Here is a 16,817-nt window from a genome sequence, read left to right as displayed (position 1 = left end):
AACCGATATAGATGTTAACTCCCAACAAGCTCAAATTTTATGGAAAGTCACAAACCTTAGGTGCTTGTTATTCTAGATACAGACCTAAACTTGTCAATTTAGTGTGGTCAAATTGCCAAGAGTGTTCAGTGTGTATTTTGGGTAGGCATGAAAGTATTTTCACGCTATGCTTAGGCATGGCAGGTGGCCATGAGGTGGATGAACTATATCAAGTTCCATAGCCTTAGACTTTGAAAAACCTATGCACCATATACAATATTGCATAGTTGGTCTAGTTGCAAACACCCTTGGTTTGGATGCGTAGTCATCCATATGCTTGAGATTTTGTAGCTATTTCTTAAGGAGAAGAAAAGAGTCCACTTGTGTGTCACAATGAGCTTCATGCTCACTTGATGGTATGGGACATCAAATACTCACAAAGGTCATTGTGGTCTTGGTGGTATGGGACACCAAGGCTCGTACACAAAGGTTGACACTTTGATTGGTTGTATGCTTGTTCCGTAGTGATCAAGTGTTTGGATAAGATTGAGTTTGAGACTCACTCATAGCCTTTTGGATAAGATTGAGTTTGAGACTCACTCATAGCCTTTTTTTGGTAAGAAATCCAACAACAGAGTTCCGAGAAGCTATGTGTAGCATAGCCTTGGATAAGATTGAGTTTGAGACTCACTCATAGCCTTTTGTTGGTAAGAAATCCAACAACAGAGTTCGGAGAAGCTATGTGTAGCATAGCCATGATTAAATACTCATGCTGACAGAGTGGTTTCTAGTTTGAGAATGCTATAGAGCCATTAAAACTAGTATAGTTGGATGGTTGTGATATGTGGGGCACCCTACATCATCTAGGGAGTGTAATCTCGCCTGTATCCAACACTGGTGTTCATTTTTTAGCACATGTTTGGCGGCTACCATACAGATTATGGAAGTATGGAATGACTTTCATAAATTAAAAAAGTAAATTCATAGTTTGCTTGGGCTATTTAGTGTTGCAAAGTTTATGTTCTTGTAGAACCTACCAATTGCAAGGCACTGGGAAATGAGTGGATCAGTACTAGTATAGGATAGGGTTACTACCTGATTAATGTGAGAAGTACTTCATTTCTAGATGAGCATTGTTATTTATTATCATTGGATCTAACATAGTTTTATAAACCATGACTATTTGTTAGAAAGAATTCTGAGCTTAAAATAGTATGGCGAGTTGAGGACTTAACTTCAGAAGTAAACTCAAAGTTTGAAGCTAATCCTGAGAGATTGGAGACAAACCACACTAGATTTGGCGTTAATCTCGAGTGATTACACAAATCTTGATCTTGATGCTAGTACGGAATGCCTAGCAATTATCGTTATTATTTCTTATACTTTGGCATGGTATTGTTGCATGTGCGTGCACTTTTCAGCAAATCATCGCCCTTCTCATTAGAAAGTTGTGCTAATCTAGAGTGAGTAGTCAAGGTTTCTATGATGGAAGAAGAGCAAGTGCTAATCCGAAGTGATCAGACGAATCTCTTGGGTTATGTACTGAGACGCAGCGCTAAGGGGACCCTTCATGCCCGCTTGACCTTGTGTCAAATGGGGGTGATAAATTTACCAGAAGAAAGTGATAGATTCATTCAACCAATATAGATGTTGACTCCCAACAAGCTCAAATTTTATGGAAACTCACAAACCTTAGGTGCTTGTTATTCTAGATAAAGACCTAAAGTTGTCAATTTGGTGTGGTCAAATTGCCAAGACTGTTTAGTGTGTATTTTGGGTAGGCATGGAAGTATTTTCACGCTATGCTCAAGCATGTCAAGTGGCCATGAGCTGGATAAACTACATCAAGTTCCATAGCCTTAGACTTTGAAAAACCTGTGCACCATATACACAATGTTGCATAGTTAGTCTAGTTGCAAACACCCTTGGTTTGGATACGTAGTCATCCATATGCTTGAGATTTTGTAGTTATTTCTTAAGGAGAAGAAAGGAGTCCACTTGTGTGTCACAATGAGCTTCATGCTCACTTGATGGTATGGGACATCAAATGCTCACAAAAGTTATTGTGATCCTGGTGGTATGGGACACCAAGGCTCATTCACAGAGGTTGACACTTTGATTGGTTGTATGCTTGTTCCATGTTGATTAAGTGTTTGGATAAGATTGAGTTTGAGACTCACTCACAGCCTTTTGTTGGTAAGAAATCCAACAACAGAGTTCCGAGAAGCTATGTGTAGCATAGCCATGATTAAATACTCATGCTGAGACAGAGTGGTTTCTAGTTTGAGAATGCTATAGAGCCATTAAAACTACTATAGTTGGATGGTCGTGATATGTGGAGGACACCAAACAAAATCTAGGGAGTTTAATCTCACCTATATCGAACACTCGTGTTTATTTTTTAGCACATGTTTGGCGGCTACCATACATATTATGGAAGTAAGAAATGACTTTCATAAATTAAAAATGTAAATTCATAGTTAGCTTGGGCTATTTAGCGTAGCAAAGTTTATGTCCTTGTAGAACCTACCAATTGCAAGGCACTGGGAAATGAGTGGATCGGTACTAGTATGGGATAGGGTTACTACCTGGTTAAAGTGAGAAGTACATTTCCAGATGAGCATGGTTATTTATTGTCATTGGATCCAACATAGTTTTATAAACCATGACTATGTTTGTTAGAAAGAATTCTAAGCCGGAGAGCTTAACATAGTATTCTAACATGTCTGGCGAGTTGAGGACTTAACTTCAGAAGTAAACTCAAAGTTTAAAGCTAATCTTGAGAGATTAGAGACAAACCACACTATCTTGACACAAGGTCAAGCAGGCATGAAGGGTACTTTGAGTGCTCCGTCTCAGTACATAACCCAAGAGATTCGTCGATCACTATCAGCGCTCACTCTTCTTCCATCGTAGAAACCTTGACTACTCACTGCGGATTAGCACAACTTTCTAACGAGGAAGGCGATGATTTGCTGGAAAGTGCGCGCACAAACAACAATACCATGCCAAAGTATAAGAAATAATCAAGATAACTGCTAGGCATTCCGTACTAGCATCAAGATCAGGTTTCATACTTCCATAATCTGTATGGTAGCCACCAAACATGTGCTAAAAAATGAACACAAGTGTTGGATACAGGCTAGATTACACTCCCTAGATGTTGTAGGGTGTTCCCCACATATTACAACCATCCAACTATAGTAGTTTTAATGGCTGTATAGGATTATCAAACTAGAAACCACTTTGTCAGCAGCACGAGTATTTAATCATGGCTATGCTACTACACATAGCTTCTCCGAACTCTGTTGTTGGATTTCTTACCATAAAAAGGCTATGAGTGAGTCTCAAACTCAAATCTTATCCAAACACTTGATCACTATACAGAACAAGCATACAACCAATCAAAGTGTCAACCTCTGTGTATGAGCCTTGGTGCCCCATACCACCAAGACCACAATGAGCTTTGTGAGCATTTGATGTCCCATACCATCAAGTGAGCATGAAGCTCACTGTGACACACAAGTGGACTCTTTTCTTCTCCTTAAGAAATAGCTATTGGACAATAAATAACCATACTCGTGCTACTAATAGAGTGGTTTCTAGTTTGATAATAGCATGGTTATTTATTGTCATTGGATCCAACACATAGCTTCTCCGAACTTTGTTGTTGGATTTCTTACTACCAAAAGGCTATGAGTGAGTCTCAAACTCAATCTTATCCAAACAATTGATCACTATGGAACAAGCATACAACCAATCAAAGTGTCAACCTTTGTGTATGAGCCTTGATGTCCCATACCACCAAGACCACAATGAGCCTTGGTGAGCATTTGATGTCCCATACCATCAAGTGAGCATGAAGCTCATTGTGTGACACACAAGTGGACTCTTTTCTTCTCGTTAAGAAATAGTTACAAAATCTCAAGCATATGGATGACTACGCATCCAAACCAAGGGCGTTTGCAACTAGACCAACTATGCAACATTGTATATGGCGCACAGGTTTTTCAAAGTCTAAGGCTATGGAACTTGATATAGTTCATCCACCTTATGGCCACCTGCCATGCCTGAGCATAGCATGAAAATACTTCCATGCCTACACAAAATACACACTGAACACTCTTGGCAGTTTGACCACACCAAATTGACAAGTTTAGGTCTTTATCTAGAATAACAAGCACCTAAGGTTTTGTGAGTTTTCATAAAATTTGGGCTTGTTGGGAGTCAACATCTATATCGGTTGAATGAATCTCTTACTTAATTCTGATAAATTTATCACCCCCATTTGACACAAGGTCAAGCGGGCATGAAGGGTCCCCTGAGTGCTCCGTCTTAGTACATAACCCAAGAGATTCGTCTGATCACTTCGGATCAGCGCTCGCTCTTCTTCCATCATAGAAACCTTGACTACTCACTCCAGATTAGCACAACTTTCTAACAAGGAAGGCGATGATTACTGGAAAGAGCATGCACATACAACAATACCATGCCAAAGAATAAGAAATAATCATGATAACTGCTAGGCATTCCGTACTCAAATTTTATGGAAAGTCACAAACCTTAGGTGCTTGTTATTCTAGATAAAGACCTAAACTTGTCAATTTGGTGTGGTCAAACTGCCAAGAGTGTTCAGTGTGTATTTTGGGTAGGCATGGAAGTATTTTCACGCTATGCTCAGGCATGGCAGGTGGCCATGAGGTGGATGAACTATATCAAGTTCCATAGCCTTAGACTTTGAAAAACCTGTGCGCCATATACAATGTTGCATAGTTGGTCTAGTTGCAAACACCCTTGGTTTGGATGCATAGTCATCCATATGCTTGAGATTTTGTAACTATTTCTTAAGGAGAAGAAAAGAGTCTACTTGTGTGTCACAAGTGAGCTTCATGCTCACTTGATGGTATGGGACACCAAATGCTCATAAAGGTCATTGTGGTCTTGGTGGTGGTATGGGACACCAAGGCTCATACACATAGGTTGACACTTTGATTAGTTGTATGCTTGTTCCGTAGTGATCAAGTGTTTGGATAAGATTGAGTTTGAGACTCACTCATAGCCTTTTGTTGGTAAGAAATCCAACAACAGAGTTCCGAGAAGGTTTGTGTAGCATAGCCATGATTAAATACTCGTGCTGCTGACAGAGTGGTTTCTAGTTTGAGAATGCTATAGAGCCATTAAAACTAGTATAGTTGTATGGTTGTGATATGTGGGGGAAACCCTACAACATCTAGGGAGTGTAATCTTGCCTGTATCATCCAACACTGATGTTCATTTTTTAGCACATGTTTGGCGGCTACCATACAAATTATGGAAGTATGGAATGACTTTCATAAATTAAAAAGGTAAATTCATAGTTTGCTTGGGCTATTTAGTGTTGAAAAGTTTATGTCCTTGTAGAACCTAGCAATTTGCAAGGCACTGGGAAATGAGTAGATTAGTGGGATAGGGTTACTACCTGGTTAAAGTGATAAGTACTTAATTTCCAAACGATCATGGTTATTTATTGTCATTGGATCCAACATAGTTTTATAAAACCATAACTATGTTTGTTAGAAATAATTCTAAGAGCCGGAGAGCTTAGCAGAGTATTCTAACATGTCTAGCGAGTTTAGGACTTAACATGGTGGTTCAGAAGTAAACTCAAGGTTTGAAGCTAATCTAGAGAGATTAGAGACAAACCACACTAGATTTGGCGTTAATCCGGAGTGATTACACAAATCTTGATCTTGATGCTAGTACGGAATGCCTAGTAGTTATCTTGATTATTTTTTATACTTTGGCATGGTATTGTTGTATGTGCGCACAGTTTCCAGCAATCATCACCTTCCTCATTAGAAAGTTGTGCTAATCCGGAGTGAGTAGTAAAGGTTTCTAGGACAAGAAGAAGAGCAAGCAGTGATCCGAAGTGATCAGACGAATCTCTTGGGTTATGTACTGAGAGACAGAGCGCTCAGGGGACCCTTCCTGTGCCCGCTTGACCTTGTGTCAAATGGGGGTGATAAATTTATCGGAAGAAAGTGATAGATTCCCAACAAGCTCAAATTTTATGGAAAGTCACAAACCTTAGGTGCTTGTTATTCTAGATAAAGCCCTAAACTTGTCAATTTGGTGTGGTCAAATTGCCAAGAGTGTTCAATGTCTATTTTGGGTAAGCATGTAAGTATTTTCACGCTATGTTTAGGCATGGCAGGTGGCCATGAGGTGGATCCACGAAATATTTGGGACAAGTTCTTAAAGAACTTTTCTATTTGTATTCACACTAAAGTTGAGTCTAAGGCCTCTTTTGGTAGGACTCATGGTTAGATGCTAACTGTAGAGTTTAGAGATTGACATAGTTGTTGAGTGAATGTCTTTGAATCAACAACAATTGGGTTCTAAAATGCCCCATACTTTGTGACATAGTGCCAAAGGTTTTGAGTCAATCTAGATGAGCACTTTGTAGTAAACGGCTCGAGTCTCTTGTTGTTAAAGACGGCTCTGTGAATATCCCCAACTCGGAAAGGGTGTATCCACGAGTACATTACTTAGCCAACTTGAAAAAGAATTTGGTATTTAAGATAGGTGGGATAAGTGGCAAAGTCCAACTTTACCAAAAAGTCATAATAGGATTCACTTGTACAAATTTGTGTTTTGTAATATGTTTATGAAGTGAATACATGACCCATTATTTTTGTTGTCATTGGTTATAGTTGGGTAGTATATTGCCACCTACAAGTAAGTAGTGCATTGCCAATGTAATGAGGAGGCAACAAAGATTTGTGATACGTCAAACTTCATATTGGTATTAAACACAAATTGAATGTTGTGATATTCATGTCAAAGTAGTCTCAAAGTACAAAGATTGTTTTTTTTTGTCTATTAGTGTAAGGTGTGTTGGAGGCATATTTAATCCTCATATCGTTTCCCATAATTGAAATGTTTTACAATATTGTTTCACATAGTAGAGGTGTCTAGTGAGACCACTCTTGTAGAGGTGTGTCTTGATGGTGCTATTAACTTTTGGATGTGACCATAGATAGCCCATAAACATGTCCGTAGAGACATGGTTGGCCGTAGAGACACAGATATGTATTGCCAAGCAACCAAAGTAATTGTAGGAGTAAACATGTGGATAGGCATGTATCTACAGATGTAGATGACCATATGGTCTACACACAGACACTTGTTTACAACTTTATGAATTGTTTTCATTGACGACAACTCTTCTTGAAGGGAAAAGTAAAAAGGTCAACATTTGACCAACTAATAAGATGTGAAAACATCTGAGTTTGAAAGGCTCTTTATCAAACATCTCTACAAACTCAGATGTGAAAACATCTGAGTTTGAAAGGCTCTTTATCAAACATCTCTACAAACTATATGGCCTATCACACCGCAGATATAATAGAGATAGAAATTTTAATAGTCGTCAAATATCACTCTAAGTAACTGAAAGTTTGATAGTCACATTAAAGGTTAAATATCACTCTAAGTAAGAGTGAGGTCAACCATCCGTAGGTTAAATTGAAAACCCAACGCGATTCTAGAGCATATGCTTGTGTATAGATGAATAATCTAGTGGAGAGGAGTACCTCTCACCTTTGGAATCTATTTTTTTGTTGTTCATGACTAGATGTGGTCCATTTACATTATTTTATGAACTCTAGTCTAAATCTCTTATGGTCATAGAGCTATACAAGGAGAAGAGTCAACAAGTTGGTAGCATAGCATGGTAGCATAGTCTACAAATTTTTAGTAGCATAGTTTACAAATGGTTAGTACTGTAGTCTACAAAATTGAGTTGCCAAAGCGCTCTCGAGTGCACCTAATTTTTCATGTCAGTGACATGTGAAAACAATGTATCATCAAGGCAAGGTAGTTTGTCTTAAAGTTATAGTTTAGTCCTTGGAGTTACTGCACTTCCACATGAACTAAGGAGAATTCTTAGGTTCAAAGACCGGAACACGAGGTGTACTGTATACCAATGAGAAATTGTTAAGTGGAAGGATAGGTCAAAGAAGATCCCAAGAGTGAGAACAACTATATATGCTTACCGCGACAACTTTCCCCGGTTTGTTTTTGTGGACAAAAACTCTTTAAGAGGGGGGAGGAGGGGTTAAATGTCACGTAGCCTATAAAACAGCATGCGTAAGCCACCCGTAGGCAGTGGTGGCGGAGATTGAGTGGACATGGAGTCCACACGTGAGAGCGTATGTGGCAAGTGTGTTCGGGGTTCAGGGGTGAGGCACTCGGGTTGGAGAACCGTGGGCGATTGTTGGGCTAGTGTGGGCAGGCAGGCCACTATATAAGCCATCAATGTGGACACTTATCCACATTTTTCTATGGTTCGGTGTTGACTAGAGCTCCCTACCCTCTTGTGCTATGGCGCGATTATGGTGATGTAACAGTATGGGTTGCCTCAATGTTTACATCATGAAGTATTGCTCAAAGTTCTTCATGTTTACATGAAGTCTTTCTCAAACTTCTTCACCATGGTCATATAACTTGAAAGAGATATGGATGGTCTAAGTTTTCTTAGCTAATTCAATTAAGTACTTTTTTATGAGAGATGATAGATGGAAACCTTTTATATGATTCAAAACGCATACAAGATTAATCTCATGTGATGAAGGATTTCAATGCATACTTATCTCTAGATTTATATGGGATATTCCGATGTGACAATGAAGTGAGGACACGATGCTTGTGCACCCACATAGGAAGTTGCATTTATGGATCTTTTTGTTGGCATAGAACACTAGAATTTATTACACATAGAATTCCTTGATAGAATGTCTATCTGTCATAATTAGTGAAGATACTAGAATTTGTATTTTGTAAGACCTCGATCTCCTTTGCTCGCAACAAGCAGACACACAACTGAGGTCGGTTGCTTATCCAAGTAAGAGGGATGTTACACAATGTCCACCCTTTGACGGGGGCACCCATGACACTAGTATGCCATGCTAGTGAATTGGTATTGTGGGTGACCTCGCATAAAGTGCTAGTTACCTGTGTTATGGGTATAGCTTGGGAGCATGCTTGATGGGTGGATGCTATTGAAGTGTAACAAGTAGTGCCATGCTTGATGACCTCGCATAAAGTACTAGTTACCTGTGTTATTGGTATAGCTTGGGACCATGCTTGATGGGTGGATGCTATTAAAGTGTAACAAGTAGTGCCATGCTTGATGGGTGGATGCTATTGAAGTGTAATAAGTAGTGCCATGCTTGATGATTGTGTGTTATCAAAGTGAAACAAGTGGACTACGCTAGACAACTGCACACAATTGAAGTGTAACAAATGGTTTATGCAAATGGCATACCATGCTAGATGATGTGTATAGTGATACACTCATCGAAGTGTGTTGTGATAGCAATTAAGTGGAACAACTAATGTGTTTACGGTTATGAGATAAGTGATAAGTAATACGTGTGTTGCACATGGAGGATCTTGTCTATATCATCTCGAATTATTATTATTTTATATTCAAGTTATTTTGTTAGCTATGTGCTAAATGATTAAACATATTATTTATGCGCGCTTGTGCATGGCGTTACTATATTACTAGCACGTGTGTTAGAGGAGTTTTGGTTATTTTACACTTAGTGTGTGAATAAGCTTTAGTGCTTGAGTTATTTCTATAAAAGTGGAAAAGCAAACGCTATTTTATGCGCACAACTATTATGCGCACAACTATTTTATGCGCACAACTATTATTAGCTGCTTCGGCTATATTTTGAATACAATTCTCAAAATACTCATGTGGTGAAAGTGGAGCTATACGCATGAGGGGGGAGATTGTACCGAATGTTTTTATTGTGTTTTTGCGTTTTTAATTTGTTCATGTCGTACATATGCTTTTATAAATATTGGCTATGGTTGATTAATTTATGTGTGTAATTGATATTGGTATTCCATTCAAAGCAATTACTTGTGTAAAGGTCTTGTGACAAAAAACTAGGGCATCCAATATCGTGACTACATTAAAAAAAAAGTCCAAAGTATGCAGCAAAAAGTAAACTACATCTGGCTTTATTATGGATCAACCTTTTTAGAAAATTTATGTCATAAAGGTAATAAAGTGCATGAGCTATTATTTCACGTTTTCGGAATCACACATTGCGGCCAAGTTTAAAAAAAACGTTCTAGAAATACCTTTTTCTCCTGAATTAATGAGGTGTGCATTTAATGGCAATAAAGAGGTGGCAATTTAGATTGAAGCTAAAGACCATATTAGAAAGTTTGAGAAAATCCAAATTTCTATTTTACAAGATCAAAAAATGGTAGGCATGGTAAACCCTTTTAAGATTTTGTCAAAACCCCCTCATCTGACATATCGTTGAAAAGCTCTTGGAGAGTAAGTTCTAAATCCACATTCTCTGACAGGTATGCTCAACATACACCAAAAAGTATATTGAAATGTAAATTCCCAAAGTAATGGGATTTTCCCAAACTCCCTAATATGGTCTTATGTGCCTTAGAATCTCATAGCTAGAGACCTTTTGTTGATTGGTGGGAGAATGAGCAGTGAAAAAAACATATTTTTTAACCAAGGAAAATAAGGACAACTCTTAAATCAAGTGCTCACATAACCCGGTTTGCAGTGTAATTTTCCCTGCTGAAATTTAAAAATCTTGGTTGGAATTCAGCAGTGTCTTTAATTTTAAGGGATGAATTTTACATGTTTTAGTTATAAATCCCGGAATTATTATGGTTTATGGAGATTTTTAGGTCTATATCCCAGTTAGGTTTTAGCATTGCCTTTGATTTTAAGGGTTGAAAAAAACATTTTTTTCGAGCACTCCTTAAATCTATCTTGTTTTTGTTTCGAAATCTCTACAATATGCCGGTTTTATAACTAAAACATATGGAAAATCATGTGCTACTTAAATCTTTGGTATAAATACACTAGAATGCCATTTTTTCGAGCATTGAGAATGAGACCACACCAATGTAAAAAATAAACCTTTTTCTAACCAATGAAAAAAAAGACGACTTTCAAGATTTATTGAAAAAATACATAAGTTAACCAGTTTTATAAATACGAACTTTATAATTAACACTGGGGCGAAGTTCGAACGTGCGGAGTCACACGGTGACAGCGGGCCATTTAGGACGTGGTATGTGCCCTTGACTTGTCATTCTTTCACGTGAACGTGGTCAACTCTGCACTCCACACGTTCTTCTCCTGCACCTCTCCAAGGGGCGAAAACAAGCCCAGCATGCCCACATGCTTCCCCTGCACTGCAGCTCGCCCAAATTAATGGCGCCCAACCACACTTTTCCCCTGCACTCCAGCGCCCTCCCACTCTCGCCATAGAAGCTCGTGGGCTGCAACTATGCACGCGATCTCCTTTATATAGTTGCTGCTGCATCGTGATACTTCGAAGAGTGAGATTTAGCTTACCTAGTGAGAAGAGTATTGAAGAGTCCCATAGCTGTGATAAGTAAATCTTTGTAGTTATGGCTCCTTCTATGCACCTCCCTGTGGTCCAGCTCTCCGAGGCTGACCTTGTTGAGAAGCTATCTGGGAAAGATGATGCCATTCCGCAGAAGTTCATCCTTCCTGTTGAGCACAGGCCTGCTTTTGCCCTCACGAGGTCTAGCGACGAGATCCCTGTCATAGATATGGCCGGTCTGAAGGACGATAGAAGGCCGGCCACTCTTGCTCTTATGAACGAAGCTTGTGTGGAGTGGGGTTTCTTCCAGGTGGTGAACCATGAGGTTGATCCTGCAGTGATGGAGGGTATGAAGCAGCAGGTGGAGGAGTTTTTGGCCCTACCTGTGAGTGAGAGGGCGCCTGGTGGGATTAAGAAGGGTGTGGCCAGTCAAGGCTATGGAACTGGCTATGTGAAACCGGACACTGGTGCTAGGGATTGGAGGGATTACTTTCTTCTGCGAACGTATCCCGAGTCCATGAGGGACTACGAAACCTGGCCCAACCGTCAGTCCTTCAGGTAAATAATGACATTTAGAGCGTACTAATCCTGTAATTGCACGAATTACGAAACGGTACGAGTATTTACGAAGCATTTTTTTTTAAAGGTTATGAACATGTGTATGAAGGTTGTGTGGAGATTTTGGAGATTATGTGCATAATGTCTGTGTGTGTGTGTGTGTGTGTTTGGGCATGATGGGTGTAGGGATGCGATTAACAAATACACCATGGAGATGAAGGGATTGGCGGAGAGGTTGCTGGAGTGTTTGTCCATTAACCTGGGCCTTCCGCCCAGCTACATCAAGGAGGCGGTGGGCGAGCTGCACCAGGACCTTCTCATCAACCACTATCCCCCTTGCCCCAACCCGGAGCTGGCTGTGGGGGCCAACAAGCACACGGATTTGGGGGCGGTCACATGCCTCTGGCAACTAGAGGATGTGGTGGGCCTGCAAGTGCTCAAAGATGACGAGTGGTATCCTGTGAAGCCCCTCCCTGGGGCGTACATCATCAATGTAGCAGACATGGTGGAGGTAATATTCACGTTCACCCTTTGCACTTAAATTCTCCCACGTGCTCACGTGTGTACCATGTGTGCGTTATTATGCACACGTGTGCTGTGTTGTAGGTTGTGAGCAATGGCATCTACAAGAGCATCCAGCACAGGGCTGTGGTGAACACCAGCAGGAGGCGTGTGTCCATTGCCGCATTCTATGATCTGCACCCGGACGCTGTCGTGAAGCCGGCGCCGCAGCTCATCTCAGCTGACCGCCCAGCTCTCGCTCCCATCCGCTTCTGTGACCACGCCAGGAAGCTCGCCATTGAAACTGACAAAATCGGGGAGAAAGTCGTAAATTGATCCGCGCACCCGTCCCAATTAATAATAACGCCCAGTTATATGACTGGCCTCACCTAAAGTCGTGTCCGTTTTATAGACCTATTTACAATGTAGTACTTCTATCCAAGGTTTCGGCGCTTAAGTTTTCGGCATTGTATCAACAATGATAATTATAATTAACGTTCTGAATTTTTCCAATTTACCTTTCTGTCCCACTTTCTATTTTGTCATGTCTTGACGTTTTAATAATCCTCTAAATACTTGCTTCTGAGGAAGACAGCCATGTCAATATCTGCGTTGGCATTTCTTTGACATTAGTCATATACACACAATAATCTCTAAGATATTGTGTTTTATTGTGTTTTGATCCCCACTTCAGAAAGGAAATTTGCCCTGCGCACCTTGCCAAAGATTGCACTAAAAATGTACTTATACTATAGAGAAAGGAGATTGTTTTGTTCCTTGTCATTTGTTCAAAAAGAATGTGATGCTTGTTTTGCTCCTTGTAACTTGTCTAAAAAAAATGCAATGGAGCAATTGCCTGTAATAACTAGTCCACTTGTCCAATGGAGCGTTTTGCCTGAATTTGTCCAATGGAGCGTTTTGCTCCTTGGAACTTGTCCAAAAAGAACGCTGCAACTTCTTTTGCTCTTGCAACTTGAAAGAAATTAACTTCTTTTGCTCTTGCAACTTGAAAGAAATTAACTTGTTTTGCTCTTTGTAACTTGTCCAAAAAGTATGCAATGGAGTAATTGTCCATGAGCAATTGCTCCTCGTAACTAGTCCACTTGTCCAATGGAGCGTTTTGCTCCTTCTAACTTGTCCAAAAAGAACGTTGCAACTTGTTTTGCTCTTGCAACTTGAAAGAACGCTTCAACTTGTTTTGCTCTTTGTAACTTGTCCAAAAAGTATGCAATGGAGTAATTGCTCATGGAGCAATTGCTCCTCGTAACTAGTCCACTTGTCCAATGGAGCGTTTTGCCTAAACTTGTCCAATGGAGTGTTTTGCTCCTTCTAACTTGTCCAAAAAATGCAACGGAGCAATTGTTCCATGTAACTTGTCCAATGAAACGATTGAACATTTCATTGTGACGTGTGCTTTTTTTGAAAATTGCACCAAGTAAACAATCTCACACAAAGCAAGATTGATGCAACATTCAAAAAATTGCATCGCAAGTAAACAATCTCACACAAAGCAAGATTGATGTTGTTTTGTTCCTTGTCACTTGTCCAAAAACAATGTGGAAATGGTTTTGCTCCTTGTCACTTGTCCAAAAAGAATGCAATGGAGCGATGTTGCTCCTTGTCACTTGTCCAAAAAGAATGCAATGGAGTGATTGCATCTAGTTTCTAACTTTTAAAAAGTAAAACAAGTTATCTTTGCTGAAGTATGCTTTTTTTTTAATTTTTGAAAATTGCACACCTCAAGTAAACAAATCTCACACAAAGCAAGATTGATGGAACATTCAAAAAGATAGTTTGGGTACTCAAAACTATGGTTCCTTTTTCGAAATTGAACCTCAAGCAAGCAATGTCAGACAAAACTATGTCGTTCCTCTCCCTCTAGCTCTATATAAGTTTTTCAAATGTTAGTCATTAGACCTCTTGGTAAGTTTTTTTCTCTCGAAAGTAAAAAAACACTCATCATATGCAATATCGAGGCATGCAGACCTCTCTCTCCACTAATCATATGCAAGATGGGAGTATGCGGGTCTCTCTTTTTAAATCTTTCTCAACACGATGTGTTTGTTGTTGCAAGCGGTTCCCCTCCCATTAGTAGTTTACAATGGTTAGTGTCCTCTCTCTCTCTCTCTCTCTCTCTCTCTCTCTCTCTCTCTCGCTTCCACTCTCAAAGTTTGTTGTGTGTGAGAGAGAGATGTGAGAGAGAGAGAGAAGAGAGAGGGGAGAGAGAGAAGAGAGAGGAGAGAGAGAGAGAGAGAGAAAGAGAGGGGGGGAGGGAGAGAGAGATGGAGAGAGGAGACGAGAGAGAGATGAGAAAAGAGTAAAGAGAGGGGAGAGAAGAGAGGAGAGATCGGAGGGGAGAGATGAGAAGAGAACAGAGATGAGAAGAGAGATGGAGAAGGGAGGGGAGAGAAGAGAGACAAGAGGAGAGATGGGAGGGGGGAGGGGAGAGATGAGAAGAGAGATGGAGAAGAGGAGAGAGAAGAGAAGAGAGAGGAGAGATGGGAGGGGAGAGAGATGGAGAAGAGAAGGGAGAGAAGAGAGAGGAGAGATGGGAGGGGGGAGGGGAGGAGGGGAGAGAGATGGAGAGGGGAGAGACATGAGAAGAAAGATGGAGAGGAGAGGAGATAGTTAGAGATAGATGAGAAGAGCGTGAAGAGAGATAGAGATAGATGAGAAGAGCGTGAAGAGAGATAGAGAGAGGAGAGGGGAGAGAGATGACAAGAGAGAACAGAGAGGAGAGGGGAGAGATATGAGAAGAGAGAACATAGGGGAGAGGGGAGAGAGATGAGAGGAGAGGGGAGAGAGGGGAGGGGAGGGGAGGGGAGAGAGGAGGGAAGAGAGAACATAGAGGAGAGGGGAGAGAGGAGAGAGAGAGGGGAGAGAGGAGAGAGAGAGGGGAGGGGAGGGGAGGGGAGGGGAGAGAGGAGAGAGAGGGGAGGGGAGGGGAGGGGAGGGGAGAGAAGGAGAGAGAGGAGAGGGGAGAGAGGAGAGAGAGGGGAGGGGAGGGGAGGGGAGAGAAGAGAAGAGAGATGAGGAGAGGGGAGAGAGATGAGAAGACAGATGGAGAGAGGAGAACAGAGAGAAGCGAGATGGAGAAGAGAGGGGAGAGGAGAGAGCGACAGAGTGAAGACAGATGGAGAGAGGAGAGGAGAGATGGATGAGAAGAGAGCAAAGAGAGATGGAGAGGGGAGGGGAGAGAAGAGAAGAGAGATGAGGAGAGGGGAGAGAGATGAGAACAGAGATGGAGAGAGGAGAGGGGAGAAGGAGAACAGAGAGAAGCGAGATGGAGAAGAGAGGGGAGAGGAGAGAGCGACAGAGTGAAGACAGATGGAGAGAGGAGAGGAGAGATGGATGAGAAGAGAGCAAAGAGAGATGGAGAGAGGAGAGAGGAGAGAGATGAGAAGAGAGAAGAGGGAGAGAGACGAGAAGAGAGGGGAGAGAGGGGAGGGGAGATGAGAAAGCAAAGAGAGCGAAGAGAGATGGAGAGAGGAGAGGAGAGATGGATGAGAAGAGAGCGAAGAGAGATGGAGAGGAGAGGGGAGAGGGGAGAGAGATGACAAGAGAGAACAGAGATGAGAAGAGATAAGAGAGGTGGAGAGGGGAGAGAGATGATAAGAGCGATGGAGAAGAGAGGGGAGCGAAAAGAGAGAAGGGAGAGGGGAGCGAAAAGAGAGAAGGGAGAGGGGGGAGAGGGGGGAGAGGGGAGAGGAGAGATAGATGAGAACATAGTGAAGAGAGATGGAGACTCTTTGAGGAGAGATAGATGAGAAGAGAGTGAAGAGAGATGGAGACTCTTTGAGGAGAGATAGATGAGAAGAGAGTGAAGAGAGATGGAGAGGGGAGAGGGGAGAGAGATGAGAAGAGAGAATAGAGATGGAGATGGAGATGGAGAGGGGAGAGGGGAGAGAGATGAGAAGAGAGAATAGAGATGGAGAGAGGAGAGGGGAGAGAGATGATAAGAGAGAACATAGATGGAGAGAGGAGAGGGGAGAGAGATGAGAAGAGAGAACAGAGAGATGGAGAGAGGAGAGGAAAGAGAGATGAGAAGAGGGGGGAGAGAGGGAAGAGAAGAGAGAGAGAGCGAGAGAGAGCGAGAGAGAGAGAGAGAGAGAGAGAGAGAGAAGGAAGAGAGAGAAGGAGAGAGAAGAGAGGAGAAGAGGAGAGAGAGGGGAGAGAGATGGATAGGGGAGGGGGGAGAGAGATGAGAAGAAAGGGGAGAGAGATGGAGAGAGGAGAGAGAAGGAAGAGAGATCAGGAGAGAGAAGAGAGGAGAAGAGGAGAGAGAGGGGAGAGAGATGGATAGGGGAGGGGGGAGAGAGATGAGAAGAAAGGGGAGAGAGATGGAGAGAGGAGAGGGGAGAGAGATGGAGAGAGAAGAAAGGGGAGAGAGATGGA

At 41.5% G+C, this 16,817-nt stretch overlaps 1 protein-coding gene across 1 annotated transcript; it reads left to right on the top strand.

Annotated features, from left to right (window-relative positions):
* The first annotated feature begins 11,204 nt into the window (after positions 1 to 11,204).
* Positions 11,205 to 12,933, top strand: LOC147630591 (jasmonate-induced oxygenase 4-like). Its single transcript, XM_086810522.1, has 3 exons — positions 11,205 to 11,921; positions 12,108 to 12,432; positions 12,528 to 12,933. Exons 1-3 carry the CDS (start codon positions 11,428 to 11,430, stop codon positions 12,756 to 12,758), a joined length of 1,050 nt encoding a protein of 349 aa, XP_086666648.1. The 5' UTR covers positions 11,205 to 11,427; the 3' UTR covers positions 12,759 to 12,933.
* Positions 12,934 to 16,817: the final 3,884 nt, after the last annotated feature.

The sequence above is a fragment of the Cibotium barometz genome, chromosome 16, assembly GCF_041138505.1.
Source record: "Cibotium barometz isolate CiBa-2024 chromosome 16, ASM4113850v1, whole genome shotgun sequence".
Lineage (NCBI taxonomy): Eukaryota > Viridiplantae > Streptophyta > Polypodiopsida > Cyatheales > Cibotiaceae > Cibotium > Cibotium barometz.
This window is presented reverse-complemented; position numbering and strand designations above follow the sequence as displayed.

Bases quoted from the DNA above. Each gene is read 5' to 3' on its own strand.
- LOC147630591 (XM_086810522.1), top strand. From the start codon at position 11,428: ATGGCTCCTTCTATGCACCTCCCTGTGGTCCAGCTCTCCGAGGCTGAC. The intron at 11,922-12,107 runs GTAAATAATGAC...TGATGGGTGTAG, and splicing joins CCCAACCGTCAGTCCTTCAG to GGATGCGATTAACAAATACA. The intron at 12,433-12,527 runs GTAATATTCACG...GCTGTGTTGTAG, and splicing joins ATGTAGCAGACATGGTGGAG to GTTGTGAGCAATGGCATCTA.